This window comes from Topomyia yanbarensis, chromosome 3, assembly GCF_030247195.1.
Source record: "Topomyia yanbarensis strain Yona2022 chromosome 3, ASM3024719v1, whole genome shotgun sequence".
Classification (NCBI taxonomy): Eukaryota; Metazoa; Arthropoda; class Insecta; order Diptera; family Culicidae; genus Topomyia; species Topomyia yanbarensis.
In genome coordinates this window covers 219,260,322-219,280,582 of record NC_080672.1, presented here as the reverse complement: position 1 = coordinate 219,280,582, position 20,261 = coordinate 219,260,322, and the positions used below count along the sequence as shown (strand labels likewise).

General features: G+C 41.6%; 2 protein-coding genes across 2 annotated transcripts in view; one reads left to right on the top strand and one right to left on the bottom strand.

The window, feature by feature from the left end:
- The window catches only part of LOC131693880 (uncharacterized), a 517,149-nt gene that overhangs the window by 164,800 nt on the left and 332,088 nt on the right, over window positions 1–20,261 (top strand). The window contains exon 2 of the mRNA XM_058982138.1: window positions 7,654–7,801. Coding sequence (XP_058838121.1) covers window positions 7,654–7,801 — 148 coding nt within the window. The remainder of the gene's footprint in view (window positions 1–7,653; window positions 7,802–20,261) is intronic.
- LOC131693881 (coiled-coil domain-containing protein AGAP005037) overlaps window positions 1–20,261 on the bottom strand; it is a 1,201,847-nt gene that overhangs the window by 990,229 nt on the left and 191,357 nt on the right. The window lies entirely within an intron of this gene.

Below are 20,261 nucleotides of genomic sequence, written 5' to 3'. Positions count from 1 at the left end.
GAGTTACTTTCCACCCATCCTTATCACTTGAGAATTGTTTCGTTCGGAAGTTTCGTTCTCCAGATATTAGTTTATGAGTCTTGAAGTGAATTTACACATTGTTTTGGCTTTGAAGTGAACTTGCGTATTAATTTTTAGGAAATAGTTATTTAATTATTAAGTTAATTCACAAAATGTTTTCGGAATCGAATTCCTTGAATCACGCAGGTGTGTTTTCATACCTCGATATTCAGTTCAGTTTTGCCCTTAAAACACCTGTAAAGCAATACTCTGTATGCAACGATCTCATTTTAGTTAGTGGAAATTGGAAAGCGAATAATAAAATACAAAATGTTTAATATCTCCGCCGTTCGGGAACGGATTTTGACAATATGTAGCTTGATCGAAAGGTATTTCCCAAAGCTTTTTAATTATAGCTATTTGCTTTAAACCATTTGTATTTTGACAAAATCATCCATATCTCAACAAGTAAACAACATATTTGTATTTGTATTTAAAATTTGTGTTCACCTGGCACTAAGTCTTAATGAACTAAACTAAAAATAATTAACCTAATGTAACAGCAAACGGTGACGAAATTGTGATGAATTATAATTGAGGTCAAAGTGCTCGGCAAGCTCGTTGAAGCGACGAACCATCGCTAAAATCGGACTATTAGCAGCGTAGTTGGTGTTTCGCATTTCGATGTCCGAGGGCGAAGAACACGGGTTGGGGCGTAGAGGTTGATTTGTGCAAGGAGATCGGGAACATCATACTCAGCCAACAGAAGCTTTCATATGAAAATGGCCTGCGAAGTATGTCTACGTTCTTGCAAAGTATGTAGTCCTAATAGTCTGCAACGATTCTCATATGGTGGCAGGTTAAACGGATCATTTCAAGGCAATTGACGTAAAGCATGTAAATTTGCGCTGGACAGTTTCAATCCTTTCACTCCACGTTGCATGATAAGGGCACCAGACGATGTTTGCAAATTCCAACTGCGAGCGCACCAGTGAACAATATAAAGCCTTGAAACACAGAGAATCCCGGAATTCGCCAGAAATTTTGAACATAAAACCTAGAAGTCGATTTGCTTTGTCGATAGTCGCTGACAGGTGATTGGTATAAGTTAGCCTTTCATCGAGAATAACACCTAGATCTTTTACGTGGTCAACGCGTTGCAGCTGAGTTTCGGCAATGTTGTAGTTAAAATTAAGCATGTTTCTTGTACGATGAAAACTGATGACAAAACATTTCGTAACACAAAGGATCAACATGTTTCTTTGACACCAATTGTAAAATGTATCAATGAGACACTGTAACTCACGGCAATCGGCTTCATTCCTTATCACAAGAAATATCTTCAAGTCATCGACGAAAAACAGTTTCCCTCCACCCATTTGAACAAAGACCGCATACTTCACGAACAATGAAAATAGTAATGGACCTAGTGTACTACCTTGGGGAACTCCGGAATTATTACAAAAGGATTCAGACACGCTGTCACCAATTTTCACGACGCACTCGCAGTGAACAAGGTAGGATCGAAGCCAGTGGCAGAATCTCGAGGTACATCCTAGTTTATCAAGCTTTGCAAGCAGTATTTCATGGTTAACTGTGTCGAAAGCGGCCTTAAGATCTGTGTAGATCGTGTCCACCTGGAGTTTCCTGGATATGTTTTCAATGCAAAACGATGTGAAGCTAACTAAATTCGTCTCTACCGATCGACCAGGAAAGAATCCGTGCTGACAAGGGCTTATGTAATGTTTACTAGCAAAAAACAGCATCTCGTTGATAAGCGCCTCGAAGATCTTTGATTCAACTCTCAGCGAAGTGATTCCCCTACCACGATGTTGCTTTTGTCATTTTTCTTGTGTACCGGAAACATAACTTAAAAATTCCGATCATCGGGAAATTTTTGCTGCTGAAGTGACACATTGAAAAGGTGCGTCAGTGGGATCGCTAAGATATCGGAACATTTTTTCAGAACAGCAGACGGCATAGCACTTTGTCCTGGAGCATAAGACGATTTTGTTTTCCATATTGCAGAGAGAACTGATTGTACTGAAATAGTGAAAACATCCATATCCACTTCACCAATAGGAACATCACGGGTCGCGTTTTCGAGCTCGATGGCAGATGGCACAACAGTCGTGAAGACACTTGAGAAGTAGCTGGCAAATAGGGAGCATTTTTCCGCCGTTGTAGTCGCTACTTCGCCATTGTAGACCATCCTAGGCGGAAGATCCGTTTCCATTCTCTTCGTTTCAACAAAAGCCCAGAATCCCTTCGGATATCGTCGTAAGTTTTGTTGGATGCGGTTCACATAACCTTTGTACTGCAATTTATTGTAACAGCGGTCCGCATTACTGGCGAGTGCGAAAAAGCGCTTGAGAATAGGGCATCAACGATTTGGCTTTGGCACGGATGCGTTTCAGATTCCGAAGCATGGCATTAGACCATGGAGGCTTCCTGGGAGGTTGATATTCTGGCACGGATTTTTCTACACAGTCAATGAGTAATCGGTTATAGAGATCGACTGCAGCATTTACATCAACTTGATCAAGTAGTATACTCCAGTCAATCAGCGATAGGGTGCGACGTAGTGCTGCTAAATCAGTTTTGCGAAAATTACGACGATTCACAGCTAAAGCTTCTTCATATTGTGGTGAACTAATGATGGAAATGGATATTTCTAATGCGGGATGATAGTTATCCAAAGCAACTATCACACTGGAAGCTTCACTCACAGAACACTCAGGCAAAGCATTCTCACTGACGAACACAAGGTCAAGAAAACGGGATTGATGGTTGGAAATCGTGCTTATTTGATTTAGTCCGTAAAAAGCCATCCCGTTCAGAAGTAAGCGGCTGGCAGGATTTGTTGTCGATGATAACGGGTAAGGGTAAGCGTATCCACGTCCAGAAGAAACCCACATCAGTCCTGGTTGGTTGAAATCACCAAGAACTATTATCACATCGTTTGCACCTGCTTTAGAAGAAGCGTGTTCTATAGAGTCTAGATGGAGCTGCGTAATAGTGCAGTCAAGTCGCTTTTCTGGAGGAATGCAAACAGCTCCAATAAAGTAGTTCTTCGTCTGCGTAGTAATCTTCGTCCAAACAACTTCAATGCTTGATGAACTATCCACACCAAATTCACAGGAGGCTAGTGCGGAAGAAATAGCGATCAAAGCTCCCCCGCCGCGACCATGAACACTGTTATGTGCGCTTAGATCCGCATGATAAACCGCATAAGAATTCCCGAAGAGCAGCATCGATGTAACACGACCATCAAGCCATGTTTCCGTCAGAACATAAATATCGTAGTCGCCGTCAAGAGCAGCCAAGTACAAGTCCTCGATTTCGCTTACGTGGCAATCGTGCCGATATGCTGAAGGGACGTGATGTACCCGATGGCATGCTAGAAACCAAAAGGTTTTCAGGGAGCGGATCGTCGTTTAAAGCAAAATACTCGCCTGAGAAGGGAGTTCGGAAGACCCCCTCACGACCTCCGAACGCAGGGCCGGGACGACTGAGCTAGTCGCTGGCTGGTAGCACGACTACGTCGGAGCGCTCGGGGGCTTCCGTAGTAAGGTATTACAGGCGTCCCGGTGATGGCAGCGCAGCATGAATTTGTTTGTGCAGTCTCAGCGATGGCGGCGAAATTATTCTTCGTTCAAACAACGGCAAATTGTTGGAACGAGTTGTACCCGATGGCATGCTAGAAACCAAAAGGTTTTCAGGGAGCGGATCGTCATTTAAATCAAAATACTCGCCTGAGAAGGGAATTCTTCGTTCAAACAACGGCAAATTGTTGGAACGAGTTGTACCCGATGGAATGCTAGAAATTAAAAGGTTTTCAGGGAGCGGATCGTCATTTAAAGCAAAATACTCGCCTGAGAAGGGAGTTCAGAACACCCCCTCACGACCTCCGAACGCAGGGCCGGGACGACTGAGCTGGTCGCTGGCTGGTAGCACGACTACGTCGGAGCGCTCGGGGGCTTCCGTAATACGGTATAACAGGCGTCCCGGTGATGGCAGCGCAGTGTGAGTTTGTTTGTGCAGTCTCGGCGATGGCGGCGAAATTATTGTTCGTTCAAACAACGACAAATTGTTGGAACGAGTTGTACCCAGTGACATGCGTCCCGATGGTGGTTGAATTATTCCGTCATAGCTGATTGAACTGATGATGGTGAAGCAGGCTGATGAGTATCGGCCTGAACTGGCGACTGATCTGGCTGCGGATAGAGGGGTTTCCAAAAATTTCCAGCTGATGCGGTGCGATTGATCTTGAATTCGCGGAAAAGAATTCCTTCGGGCCATGTTGAAGCAGATAGGGCTCGCGCCTTGAGCTCAGGTTTGATTCCAACTTTAAACGAGATGAAATTCATTGTGCTTACGTCGTGGATACGGCAACAAGTCTAACGACTTCCACGTCATCTTTATTCGGGAAAATACGGCGAGCTTTGTTACGACTGGCTTCGGAAAATGGACGTTGAGTAGTCTTCGGTGTCAACGAATTAGAATTTATAAGGGCCGTAAAATTCGAACGAATCTCCAGCTTCAACTCAGTTAGGATTTCACCCTTAAGTTGTTCGACAATTTGGTTGTGTGCACCTAACACTTCTTCCTGTCCAACCTCATAGGCAGCTCTTACAGCTTGTCGATGACACTTATCGGATATCAGATTAGTGCAGGATTTGCATAACCAAAATATCTGCTTATTATTTAATACATCGTCAAAGCAGTTTTCGGCAATCCCGCTACATTTGGGATGAAAAGTAGCATTGCAAAATCCACAACAGGAGATATGCGTTCCCGCAATATCATTTGCACACGAGTGGCACAGCAGCGTATTTATTTTAATTCAATCACACCACACAAAGCCGAACTGTTGTGATTGCACGATTCTACGAACAATGCCGGTCCACAAGCTTCTGCTGTTTCGTAAATGAGCGGGTTGATAGGGCAGCAATAAAATTGATTTTCGCGGAAAATTAAATTGCTTCTTAACGGATAACACTATCTTCGTTTGGCCGTCACCTCACGGGATCGTAACACAAGTAACAAACGTAAACTAAACACGTAACACTTTAAAAATCAAAAATATGGGAGCGTTGTTTATTCAACTCAACACAACTGATGTGTAAAAATAAAAAATTATGTCGAAAAACAAAAATAATAGTGTCAAATGGCAACGCTAGCCGTTAGGCCTTTCATTTGAAACTAATTTCGTTAAGATGGGTTCAGCGGTTGCTAAGATAATTACATGACATTAGTGCACATACATACCCACACATACACACAATGCGTGATGGGAGTGATGGTCGTCGATCGGTTAAATTACAACAACCATGTCGACTATCTATGTGAGAAGGATGCGCGGACAACTAACGCATTGGCAAGGATCATGCCGAATCACGGAGGAGCAAGAGGTAGCACGAGACGTCTCCTGGCGGGTGTCTCATCCTCAATACTGAGGTATGGACTCTAATGGCTGTTCGTGTCGCGAGTGCGTATAGAACGATATCGTCGGAGGCGGTATGTGTAATTGCCGGGATGATTCCCATCTGCATCACTCTAGCTGAGGACGTGGAATGCTACCAGCGGAGAAATGAACGTAGGAGACTGGTCCGAGTGGACTCGTTGGCTAAGTGGCAGCAAGAGTGGGACAACGCGGAGAATGGAAGGTGGACCCATCGACTCATCCCAAATGTGTCTGCTTGGGTAGATAGAAAACATGGAGAGGTGAACTTCCATTTGACGCAGTTTTTGTCAGGGCACGGATGCTTCCGGAAGTACCTGTATCGGTTTGGACACGCTTCGTCACCCCTTTGCCCGGAGTGTGTGAACGTGCAAGAAACGCCGGAACATGTAGTCTTCGAATGCCCTAGATTCGAGGAAGTCCGAAGGGATATGCCTGGTGTGACAGTGGACAATATCGTCGAAGAGATGTGCCGCGACGAGTGTATCTGGCACGCTGTCAACAGAGTGGTTACGAGCCACGAGGAAGTGGCGAAGGGACCAACAAAGTAGCACCACTGGCTAAAACGCCGCCAAGAAACCACAAATCGGGTTTCGGGAGAAATTACGCCGCCGGGGAACTCTCCGACGATGTAGACTAGGTCCATTGCCGGTAACCAGTTGAGTAGTACGCGATATAGCACTAGGTTAGGGTCGTCGCAGCGCTAGTGAACCGGACGTCAGGCTTCACCGGAATCGCCGGACCGACCTCGAAACCCTACCGGGTAGCTCGTGAGTAGGCTAGATCCACCGTCGGGGATTAGACCGAGTAGACCGTTTCGAATAGCTAGCAGTGGGTCGTTGGGGTGCCAGTGAACCGGAAGCTAAGCTCCACCCAGAATCGCTGGATGGACCTCAGCACCTACTGACTGGCCCGTTGAGTAGGCTAGCTCCATTACCGGGGACTAGACTGAGTTGACGAAGCGGGGAGCTAAATGGCTTACAGAAATGTACATCGGGTCGGGAGCAACCTACCGCCGGGGAATTCACGGTAGGGTAGATTCGCCGCCGTGGACTACCCGACAGAATCGTGACGAAAAGGGGAGCTAATTGGCTCACGAGACAAACACCGGTACAGAGAGAAATTCCGTTGCCGTTGAACTCTCAGTCAGAGTAGGATAATATCCGAGTCCATCTCGATAAAGCTGGGAGCTAAATGGCTCAAGGAAGCGGTATCGGTGTCGGGGGAAATTCCTCCGTCGGGGAACTATCGGTCGGAGGAGTGTGATTTCATCGTTGGGTACTATCCAAGTAGATCGTGATAAGACCGGGAGCTGAATGATTCACAGAAACACGAGATAAATGGCTCAATGAATCAGCACCTAAACCGCTCACGGGAACGAGAGTTAAATGGTGACGTAGATAGATGGAGACAACAAGCAAGAGAAGAGTCGAGAGTTAAATCAAAGCTCATAGGTCGAGTCCCTTCGGGCCTCGTAAAAAGTTTTCAAAGTTTGAGCGAATTATATACATTTCTTTTGTAAGAAATGTAAAAACTAGATAAATTTCAAGCAATCCTTGTTTATTAACAATTTTCATCAACTTACGCGGAAAATGGTTAGACAAAATGTGTAAGAGGACGGAAAATTTAATTGTTTGCGCCGAGCGGCAATAAACCTAGCGCCGCAATTGGTTAAAAACTCACAGTGAGTCAATTGGTTTTAGTTTTAAATATGGTAGGAAGTTCGAAATATATATTTCTAGTTATAAAAATCATGCCTTGTTATGTTATAGCAAATAAATTTGAAAGCAGAGAAAATTGTAAGAACAAAGAGAAGCGGTTCCGTTTGTGGGGCATTACGTTGATTACCAGAGCTTTTTCTCGGCCGAAGTCATCTTTTAATGCGGGAACCAAGGGATTCCATTCGATGCTTTTGAAAAGCCACATCTATGTTTTGGAGACACCGCTACCGTATATCTTTTGTTAATAACATTTTCCGTGCACCTTGAACATATTTCCAGTTCATAGCAAAGGAAATAAGTAATACATCAATAACTATCATGGTGGATTTTACAAATTTCGTGTTTACTCGATTGTTTGTTGATACACCGGTGGTCCATCATGCTTATTATGATTTTTTCATTATGATAGATTTACATTTTCAATTGAACCTCTTTGTTATTTTGCATTTTAATCTCGTTCCTATTCAGATCAAGTGCAGCGTGGATAAAATTGCTTTCAACCATGAAGGTATCGTCAGCTATGAACAAAACTTGCCATCATTGCAACAACTAACTTTATGTGCATGGATGCGTTTTACCAATCACTCCGGCGATCATACCATCATTACATATGCAGGTAAGTATATCAATACTTTAACTTAATTTTTTTATGTCAATAGTTGTTTTTCTCGCGCTTTTTAGCGAAAAATAATCGACACCTTTTTTTCGCGACGAGAAATATTCTTCAAGTCATGAATTTTTTATCTGTTGAGTTTTTAACTATTGAACATGACATGTATAAACTATTTAATGTATGGCTAAACTGGAAAAATAAAACCTGCGTTTTCGTATGAGCTCACATGAAAAAGTTTTCAAATATACTTTCTTTTATTTTACTTGTATTCTGCAAAAAACAAATTGGATAACCATTTTTACATTTCTTGCAAAAGAAATGTATAGAACTCGCTCAAACTTTGAATTTTTTGTTCCGAGGTCCGGAAGGCCGAGTCTCATATACAAATCGACTCAGCTCGACAAATTGAGACAATATGTTACTATGTTTTAATTGCCGCAAGGTTCTACTGTATCGATTTTGTAGGCTATTTTCGGCAAACTTGAGTTTGCCGAAAATAGCCAACAAAATCGATACAGCAAATTGAGACAATGTCTGTATGTGTGTGTGTTTTTTATAGTAAGGTTACAAAAGCTTCAAAAGCCTGGCCTGTAGTGTATTGGCACTGTGTGAGACTCACGTTCGTGCCTAACCACTAAAAATATTCCTTACTTTTTACGCCCTTCTTCCCCACGGAATACGTCATCGTATTACTTCGTGAGGGCGGTAGGTGTTATACTTTCGTCGCACCTCTTTCTTCTGCTCTATCTCGGAGCCTCGCTCGACCTATGAGCTTTGATTTAACTCTCGACTCTTCTCTTGCTTCATGTCTCCATCTATTACATCGCCGTTTAGCTCTCATCCCCGTGAGCGGTTTAGGTGCTGATTCATTGAGCCATTTAGCTCATGTTTCCGTAAGTCGTTCAGCTCCCGGCCTTATCACGATCTACTTGGATGACGCCATTCGACACTATTATTTTTGCTTTTCGATATGTTGTTTACTTTCTGAGATATAGATGATTTTGCCAAAACCAGGCCCGTGCGCAAGGGTAGGTTGGAGAAAATCGTGATATCGTTATCTGGAGAAATTTCACCGCCGATGATCACTCCGCCGGAGTGGCTGACAGCTAAGTGGATCGTGAAAATGGCCATCGGTATCAGGTGAAATACCACCATCGAGGAACTCTCAGATAGCAGATGAATAGGAACGAGTAGCGTCAAGAAGAATAAGAAACCCTGCGAATGTACTTGTGAAGGGATGTAAGTCATTATGGTCGACACCTTCGGATCGGTTTGTGTCTCGCCAGGTTGCAGCAGACCAGAGCAGGTCAGATGAACCGTGAAGGTTGGACAGCGAGCAAAGAAAAGCAGCTATGGACAAAAATGTGAACGATTACCACAAAACAAAAAGAGTAAGAGCACAGTCCCTACTGAAGTAGTACCTATCGGTTACCTCAGACGGGTGAAGATTGCGAGATACAACAGATTTAGGTTTAGTCAGCAGGCTTAACTACTACAAACCAATCCGAATCTACTACCAGCCAGGAGGCAGCGGTGCCTGTTGATGATTTCATCTCGATAACAAACATTTACTCAATCTGTTGAGCTGAAACGATTGGTACACATGACTTGGATCTTCAGGCTTAGGGAAAAATCTTTAATGTTTGAGGGTTTCTATATGTTCCTTTTAAAGAAACGTAAAAAAATCAAAACCCTCCACTTGAGAATTTTCTGCGCACGGGCCTGGTCAAAACACAAATGGTTTAAAGCAAATAACTCTCAAACAAAGCAATGAAGCCATTCACGAACGGCGGAGATATTAAACATTTTGTATTTTCATTGCTCGCTTACCAATTTACACTAACTAAAAATGATATCGTTACATACAGAGTATTGCTTTACGGGTGTTTTAGGGGCTAAACTAAACGGATTTTGAATACCGGGGTATGAAAACACATCTGCGTGATTCAAGGAATTCGATTCTGAAAACATTTTGTGAATTAACTTAATAATTAATAAACTATTTTTCAAAATTTAGTACGCAAGTTCACTACTTTAAAGACAAAGCAATGTGTTAATTCACTTCGAAGTGCAAATTTGTCAAGAGTTGATGTATTTATCCGTTGGATTCAGCATTGCGTTCAGTCGTGCGATAGACGTTGGATAGTGTATGAACGCACAGACCACCAAGTAATCCACCTAGTAGTGAGAAAATAGCTTTCTAACAAAATTCATATTCATATTATACTCGTAGCATAACCGAGAGCAACTGTATTTTTGAATAACAAAATTCTAGTGAAAATTTATCTTCTTTTGCAAGATATGTTATACTAATTATGGCGTAAAAATTATCATTTGCTTTATGTATAATAAAGATGGAAGGAATCAAAATTTCGCCTCATTTGTCACCCCTCCCACCCACGATACCTTACAATCGTGTTCGTGGCAACTGTCACGACTCAGATCTGTCCTGATATTTCCAAATCCATTTCTAAGACGTGTCATAAGTTCTTCAACTAATCTGGAATATTTGTTAATATCCAAGCTAATTTAATCGTGCGATGTATTTGTTCAGGTTAAAGAAAACAAACCTATTTTTGTCTTCTGTTTCCTTATAAATTGTTTATCATTTTAGTGTAGAACGGAGCCACTGGCGGAAACAAACTAAATATTACATTCTACTTGATAAAGAAAATATTTGTGGTCCTGGTGAAATTTTAAAAATATTTGTATTATGAGAAAACTATAACTAATTTATGTTCAAACCCAGCTTTCCTCTGAAGATGAGAGGCTATTCCTTCGAAACGTTGCACTAAGGATAGTCATATGACCAAAAACCGAAAACTACATCAACTCCAAATTAATTCAATTTTATACTGAGCGTTTGGATATACTATAATTACGGAAATCCTTGGGTATTTCAAATAATGGATAAAATGGTCGTTTGTATTCGCGGACGAGTCGTCGGCAGAGAAAGACGTAATCCAATAAGTGAGTGGAGTTAATCAAAAGTGAGTGACAATAGTCACAAAAGCACTTATTGTGCTAGTAATAATAAATCTCGGAACCCTTTGATACAAAGGGAGAACAATGGAAACAAGAGTGAGGAAAAACACGGTAAAATTGGTGTTCCCAGCAGGAAGCAAAGCCCCAGTCCACTTGGAAGTGGTCCGTTTTGCACTGTCCCATCTGAAAATTTCACCGGCTGATCTGCATTCTGTCTACAGAGATGAGAACGAAAATCGGTTCCACCTAAAATTCGGAAATGAGGTTATGTTTGCATCCTTTCTCAGAAACCTTGACGAAACCTACACTTTTCCTTACAACGATGAAACGACCGCACATATCCAGTTAGAAATGGCCAGCAGAATTTTCAGGTACGTGCGAATCTTCAGTCTACCACACGAGATCGATGATAAGGAAATAGCCCACGTGCTTGGTCAATTCGGCACCATTCGACAGCACGCGAAAGAGCGTTTTGCTGCAGAACACGGTGTCAACATTTTCACTTGAATTCGAGGAGTACACATGGTGGTCGCTAAAGATATCCCCCCACACATTTACATCGGTCATTTTCGGGCAAGAATCTACTACGATGGACTCAAGAACAAGTGTTTCATGTGCAAAGCTGAAGGGCATATCGAAGTCAACTGCCCACGCTTAGCTATAAATTCAAACGGACTCACTGAAACATCGTACGCCGCGGTAACCGGAGGTCGCAAACCCGAGAACAACACTGTGCCGAAGCCTATAATGGAGTCTCCCAAAAGGGAAACGTGTGCCCTATCTACAAAAAGGGCGACAAGCTGGATTGCTGTAATTACCGAGCAATCACCCTGCTGAACGCCGCCTACAAGGTACTCTCCCAAATACTATGCCGTCGACTATCACCAATTGCAAGAGAGTTCGTGGGGCAGTACCAGGCGGGTTTCATGAGCGAACGATCTACCACGGACCAGGTGTTCGCTCTTCGTCAAGTACTGCAGAAATGCCGCGAGTACAAAGTGCCCACACATCATTTGTTCATCGACTTCAAAGCCGCATACGACACTATCGATCGAGATCAGCTATGGCAGATTATGCACGAGTACGGATTCCCGGACAAACTGACGCGATTAGTGAAGGCGACGATGGATCGGGTGATGTGCGTAGTACGTGTCTCAGGGACGCTCTCGAGTCCCTTCGAATCACGCAGAGGGTTACGGCAAGGTGATGGTCTCTCGTGTCTGTTATTCAACATCGCGCTGGAAGGTGTAATAAGAAGAGCAGGGATCGACACGAGTGGTACGATTTTCACAAAGTCCGTTCAGCTACTTGGCTTCGCCGATGACGTTGATATTATTGCACGAAACTTTGAGAAGATGGAGGAAGCCTACATCAGACTGAAAAGAGAAGCCAAGCGCGTCGGACTTGCCATCAACACGTCGAAGACAAAGTACATGATAGGAAGAGGTTCACGAGAAGAGAATGAGAACCGCCCGCCTCGAGTTTGCATCGGTGGCGACGAAATCGAGGTGGTTGAAGAGTTCGTGTACTTGGGCTCACTGGTGACCGCCGACAATGATACCAGCAGAGAGATTCGTAGACGCATCGTGGCAGGAAATCGTGCCTACTTTGGCCTCCGCAAGACACTTCGGTCGAACAGAGTTCGCCGTCGTACGAAGTTGACCATCTACAAGACGCTGATTAGACCGGTAGTTCTCTACGGGCACGAGACCTGGACCATGCTCGTGGAGGACCAACGCGCACTTGGTGTCTTCGAACGGAAAGTGCTGCGTACCATCTACGGTGGAGTGCAGATGGAAGACGGCACATGGAGACGGCGAATGAACCATGAGTTGCATCAGCTGTTGGGGGAGCCACCCATCTGTCATACCGCGAAAATCGGACGACTACGGTGGGCCGGGCACGTAGCCAGAATGTCGGACAATAGCCCGGTGAAAACGGTTCTCAATTGCAATCCGACCGGTACAAGAAGACGTGGCGCGCAGCGAGCACGATGGATCGACCAGGTGGAAGACGATTTGCGGACCCTTCGCAGACTGCGTGGCTGGCGACGCGCGGCCATGGACCGAGTGGAATGGAGGAATCTTTTGTATACGGCACAGGCCACTTCGGCCTTAATCTGGTAATAAATAAAAAATAAAAGGGAAACAACGAAACCCAGCGAAGTTCAAGAACGGATGAACGCACCGCAACTCGACACTAATGCTGTGGGAAGTGTGACGGCAAAAGCAACGGAAAAGGATAAAACGCTAGAAATCGCATCAGCAGTGGAGCCACATCGGGTATGCAGGAATACAACGAGCGAAACGTGGAACAAATGGATGTCGATTCAAATATTACTGGACAAAAGCGGACACTACCGAGTTCGTCTTCTGAAGACCACGCTACGAATGGGGGGGCATTCCTCAAGATTGATAAAAAACGAGGTAAGAAAGGAGTTAAACCAGCTACAGAGCTACCAACACAGGCATTACAAACCAGATCAATGTCAAAGTCATTAGAAGCTAAGTCACAGTAACCACACTCTTACATTCAAAATGTTTGTTCGAAAAATAGCCACACTTAATATCAACACCAATACAAAAAAGCTCTTCTGAGGGATTGTGTATGGGACAATGATTTAGATGTAGTATTTTTACAAGAAGTCTCATTTGAAGACTTTGGATTTATTTCTTCTCACATGGCATTTGTAAATATTAGTGATGATTTTAAGGGGATAGCTATTCTGCTCCGAAAAATAATTGATCCTTTTAGCATGCTTTTAAACCCTAATGGTAGAATAACATTGATTGTCTTCGATAATACCAACTTTATCAACATTTATGAACATTCCGGTAGTCAATATCGTAAGGAACGTGATAAATTATTCACGGAAGATATCATTCCGCATTTGTCTAATGTGCACATGAATATATTGCTGGGCGATTTTAATTGTATAATCGATGCTGCAGATTCGAACTCCACTATCAAATACATTAGTCACGGGCTGAAGCATATTGTATCTACTCTCCAAATGTCAGATATTGGGAAATCAGTAAATAATGTATCGTACACCTTCCACCGGGCTGGCTCAATGGCAAGACTTGATAGAATATACGGTCCGCGCAACTTCCCAAACTGTGTCAAGTTATTTTAAGTTTCCCCGAATGTTATTTCGGACCATCACTCGATTATAATGAAATATAATCTTTCCAATCAAAGCTCCATTTCTTTCCAAGGACGAGGGCATTGGAAAATAAATCCAAGTCTACTTGACATGCCTGATATAACGCATAGATTCAGAGAACTATATAGAACATTAAAGCGACAGACATGTTTCTCAGAAAATTTTAACTTTTGGTGGAATATTAATTTAAAAAATAAAGCTAGATTCTTTTTTAAATCAGAAAGCTTTAATATAAACAACCAGATCCGCGCGGAGAAATCATTTTTGTACAGTTGCTACCAACAACATTCAATGACGAAACAGAACTTTCATTCATAAAATCTAAACTAATGAGAATAGAAAATGACAGAATTTCAAATTACAGTATGCAATGTCAACCAAACACACTGCTCGAAGGAGACGTCTGAGCTTTTTCCAAATATCATCAAAGCTAAACAAAGGTCACGAAAACAATTCTCTGAAACTCAGGGTAAACGGAAAAGTAACATCAGACACAAAAATTTTGAAAGCTTTCCTAGTTGAACACTTCAAGATAATTTACACACAAGAACTATACGATCAGACAGGTGTCGAAGAGGTATTGGAGAACGTTGATAAGCACTTAGATTTGAATGATCAAAACTCACTGAAACGTCCAATAACAATAGACGAATTCGATCTAGCCCTAAAGCAAGTTGCAAAAAAGATAAGTCCAGATCCGGATGGGCTAACGTACGATTTTTACGAAACATTTAATGAGCAGATAAAAAATGACCTTATTCAACTATTCAATTTGTACCTGATCGAAGGTGTAACTCCCCCTGCTTCCTTTTCTGAAGGTATTTTAACATTGATTCCCAAAAAGGGCTATTTCCTCCGGCGTTCGATATCAATGCTTAGTTGTGACTACAAGTTGTTTACAAAAAATTCAATGAATAGATTACAACTAGTGATGCAAAAACTAATTGAACCGGACTAGCCGCTTGTGTTCCAGAAAAATGCTGTACTTAAAATTTGAGTTTGTTACGAAATCTAGTTATAAGGTCCCAACAAACAAAACATTTAAAAGGTTTACTAATAACTCAAGATCTATCGATACGGTTTGTCATGCCTTTTTGTGGGCCGTTCTGGAGCGTTTTCAGTTCCCTCAAAACTTCATCCTATGCCTAAAAAATTTATACCGAATAGCAACTTCGAAATTTTTTTCAGCGGGTCTTTCACAGAATCAATTAAAATTGCTTCATCCGTACGACAAGGCTACCCTTTAAGCATGACACTCTTTGTGTTATATATCGAACCTTTAATTCGTATGATTCACAGAAATATTAATGGTATATTGATAGACAATGTTTTCATCAAAATTATTGCTTATGCAGACGACATAAACATTTTCGTTATTAACAACAATGAATTTGATGTAGTCTTGGCACTCATCAACTACTTTAGTATTTATTCTAAAGTAAAATTGAATCTTTCTAAATCTCAGTATATGAGATTTAATAATTGTGTATCTGGACCACACTTACTCAGAGAGGCTAACAAATTTAAAATCCTAGGTGTATATTTCACAATGAATTTTAAACATATGGTGGAAATTAATTTTAGTGAAACAATTAGAAAGGCAAAATATTTGATTAGTCTTCATTGCAAACGAAATTTAAATTGTTTCCAAAAGGTAACCATGCTGAATTGCTACATTCTGTCAAAATTTTGGTACGTGGCTCAAACTTTCCCAGCCGAAAATAAACAAATTGGACAGATACGGAAGCTTTGCAGAAATATGATATTCAACGCACAAATATTCAAAGTACAATTACAGCAACTGTACCTAAGTGTTGATAAAGGTGGTTTAGCTTTGATGGACCCTGAATGCAAAATGAAAGCGTTGTACATCAAGTATTTAGTTTTTGATAGAAATGAGCAACAGATTGATAATTTTATGGTGGCACAGGCTAACAACAGAAGTTTAACAAGAAACGCTAGAGAATGGATAAATTTAGCAAATGAAAAAAAGCAACAGGATAGAATAAACACGTGCACTGCTATTTACACAAGCCTGATAAGCGATTTAAAAATCGTTCCGAAAATTGAGAGGAAACTTCCAGGTCTTCAATGGGGTCTTATTTGGGAAAATCTGAACGCGAGTTTTTTAAAAACAAATGGTAAACAGGCGCTTTTTTATATTTTGAATGACATTGTTCCCCATAAAGAAAAACTACATCGCCATGCCATACGTGGTACATTTTCAAATTCATGCGATGTTTGTGGAGTAGAGGACTCGTGTAAACATCGTATAAAAGAATGTAGAGCACAATTTGGAAATGGACAACGGAAATAGTTAACCGGATGAATTCTAGTATCACAGACCCAGAAGAGTTAATTTGTATAAAGGTGAATCCTACTAGCAGGAATCAAAACGCAGGGTTGTGGCTTTGTGCCGAATCAATAGCTTATAACTTAAAACACTACAACAATGGCTCATTGTATCATTTTCAAAGCAAAATTAGAGATCTAAGATGGAATAATCGTACTTTGTTTAGGAAATACTTCGGAAAATGTTTGAATGTTTGTTAAATCTGGTAATAAGGCCATTTATTTAAAAAAAAAGACAAGAATGTTGAAAAGAGACATCCCACGTGCACTTTTTTAAACTTTTCGTATCTCTACTGAATTTTGAATGAAACATATGTACAAATGTGTCATTTGAAAATGGAAAACACCTGATTTGGGTTGACATTATTGAAAATGCAGATTCATTGTATTGGAATGCTCTTTTATGAAAAATAACGGATCAAATTCCAAAAATATCCACAAATTAAATTCGGGAAAAATGACACCCAAAGACCCCTGAACTATCGAACTATACTTGCATCCCAGTTAAAGGATACTTTTAACTTATATCGAGGGTTTCAATTGCCCAAATTTGTCTTATGCTGAGAACACTTCAATTGAAGCTTCAATGCCAGAATTAGTACAGGTATTTTACAATTCAATAGACTTTTCGTTTGAGTGCTCCGTATTCTACACGTAAATTGGCGAGGATTACAATCACAGTTTCTGCATTGGACAGATAGTTGAGCTCACTGAATGTATGTCATGCATATTACTGTGTAACTACAACTGATACTAAGTTGCACTGAAACCCCAATATACATTTTTCTTGATCAATGTGACTAAAAACATATTTATTTACAAAAAATTCGACTTGTAATTACAAGAATGTTCGTATCTCAAAAGCAGTCCAGGGTCACTTTCAATAACCACTGGCTTTTCGATGAATTTAAATACTTATTCTGGTAGTTTGAACCATTCCTCTGTCATGGTATTGTTTTGTGTAGGACTCATAAACCCATATCTCCAGAACGAGAATTTCGAACGAAACAATTCTCAAGTGGTACCGTCATCGGGGGTTACTTTACGCCAAAAATAGAACGTTTTGTATATTACATTCGAGAACTACGATCACGTAACTTCCAATTTGAAACTGTTTGATGTTTTACATATGGCAGAAGTACCTCAAAAGTCAGTGAAAAGAACTTTTGGTAAATCAAGATTGAACATGGGATATAAAGAATTAAAAATTGGCGTAAAGTCGCCCCACAGGGGGGCTACTTTACGCCAAAAAGTTTTTTTCGAAATCATGTCGTAAAAATAAAATGGGTATGTTCAAGAACTGCGAACTATGCATCCAATAACCTTGTTTTCGGAGAGTCAATAAGTCCTACAAGTAGTTTTATTACGGAGTAGTTCTATTCCGGAGTGCAAAGGTTTTTCCAACAGAATTGCGAATAGTACTGTTATATTTAATGGTCAGGTTAGTTCATCCATCTTTAATGAGATATCCATTTCCAATATATTGATGACCTTTTTGTTTAGTAAGGTTTCAACCATAAGTTCATTCGCCTACACTGCAGAACTATTCCCCGCTGCTTATTCTGTCATTCCACAACCAATTGCTTCAATACACATAGTTCTAGAAACGATGGCGTTTTTATATGTTTGTCTCCTGGTGTGACACAAAGTAAAGCACCACCCCACCACAATGTTGCAGCGAAAAAACGAAAAGCGCTTAATCGTAGCGGCTAAAAGCGATTGAATCAGCGAATCGACGGAACCAACTCGAGGTTTAAATCAACTCTGTAAATAAATATGAAATAAAACTAAGTGAGTTCCCTTCTGGACACGCAAAGAGAATGTGTTTTATTTGACAAAGCAAATACCACAAATCCAAGAACGGCATTGGGTTCGTACCAATGCCGTAGTTCGTACGGTAATTGACGCCTCGAGACCGGGTTCGTGCCGGTGAGGCATCAATCATAATTAACAACTAACATTTTGGAGACCCCGACGTGATCGGGTCATTTCGCGCGTTAAGAAAAAGTGATCCGAATATTAAATTAGTGAGCCGCAGTGCAATTTGCGGTGAAATCAAATCAAGTGAAAAAAGGCCGCTTAGTGCGGAACTTGTAGAAATGAGTGAACAGGGCAATCTCAATATGCTATTCACCAAGTGCATGCTTTTAATGCATGACACCCTTGACAGAATTGAGTGAAATACAGTGCGGGGTATTCCCACTCAGCCGCCACCAGCTACTGGAACTAACGAAAGTGAGCCTTAGGAGGCTAATTACAACGTTTAAGTGCGGGGTGGCATCAGACTACCCAATCAAAGTGAAGAGCTACCGCCCCAGTGCGGTGAGTGAAATAAATCTAGTGAATGAATTGAATAACGAATTTAATTGAATTGCCGGCTGGGTGCGGTCCATGCAACGAACAAAGAACACACCGGCACGTGAATTAAGTGCTGCGTGAAATAGTGCTGCTCAATCATGAGCCAGTGAATCACTGCCTGAGCGCAGTCCGTGTGTGGGGTCGCATGAAACCATCCACCTAGCTTAATGAGCTGCCGCCCGAGTGCGGTGGATGTAATCAATTCAGGTGCACCGGTATATTAAAGGCCGTGTGAAATGGTGCTGCTCGTCTCGCGAGCCAGTAATAACGAAGCGAAAGCCCGTCGGCATAGTGCTACAAATGGCCGGCGGAGTAAACTAAGTGACGAAAATTCCTTCTAAGTAGAGGTTAAATAACACAGTGCTAACGAAGAACAACAACGATGAGTGAATTAGAACAGGAACGTGCCGTAACGGCAAACGTTTTAAAAAATCAATTGACCGCTCTCGACGGCGGATTAAAGAGCATATACAACGAAGCGGTTCGGATCGGCGAAAGTGAAGGCCAGCCACCGCAAATGGAAGTGAAAACGCACATCGCAATGCTGGACAGCCTGTATGCACAGGCATCCAGCATGCTTCTCAAACTCGAAGGCATTGGTGGGCCCTCAAAAAGGAGGGCGCCCCTAATGGCCTCCTACCTGCGAGTAAAGATAAGTCTCGAAAACCTTTTGAACGCGAACGAGTCGGGACAAATGATGCAAGTCCCACTCGACCAGACGATGAACCCTACGGCGCGTGCAGATCATTTACCAAGAATCGAGGTGCCGCGATTTACCGGCTCGCCCACTGAGTGGCTAGCCATCAAAAGCCTGACACTACACGAAGATGCGGATAAATTCGCATTTCTGAACAAATGCTTAGAGCGATATGAGCCCGCTCTAAATACCATGGAGGCACTCGCAAATTCGGGTGTTATCTCTGCCGAATCCTGGACAAAGCTCGAAGAACGCTTCTACATGAAACGTGTAGCCTTTGAGGGCTATTTTTCCATACTAATTCGCATCAAGAAAGCGAACAACCCCAGTGCCAAGGCAATAATGTCTAACTATTTTACACAAAACACCATGCGCCTCCATATCAGCAACAAAGCTTTAAAATCTCCTTAAACCATTTTGCGCACCTAGGCGCAGAACGAAACCGAGATATTCGAAAAGTAGAGGTTATTTCCCATAGAATATATAGTACGTGACCGTTCCGAAATGATTCCGAAATTTGTACAGAACACATTAGTGTAAAAAGTATTTTTGATCTGACCACCTCACACATATTTAAACTAAAAAGTCATAGTTCCAAGTAAATTTACCAAATGTATTTTATTCACTAACCAAGTTCTTTCGTTTCTCTACACAATGAAACTAGTTGTGCTAAAATCGAACCAAAATCAAAACAGCTACACGCACTTGAAGTGAACAGAGCAATAATGGTTTCGGAAATGAAAATCATTAAAAAGTCCGGACTTCGCTACGTTTAAACTCATGTTAAAAATCGTGTTCTTATCCAATGTTCATAAAATTTTGAATATACATCATTAAATACATGAGAAGTTTAGGAAAAATATAAAATATCAATAATTCAAAAATAAATTTTTGAGGTTTTGGCC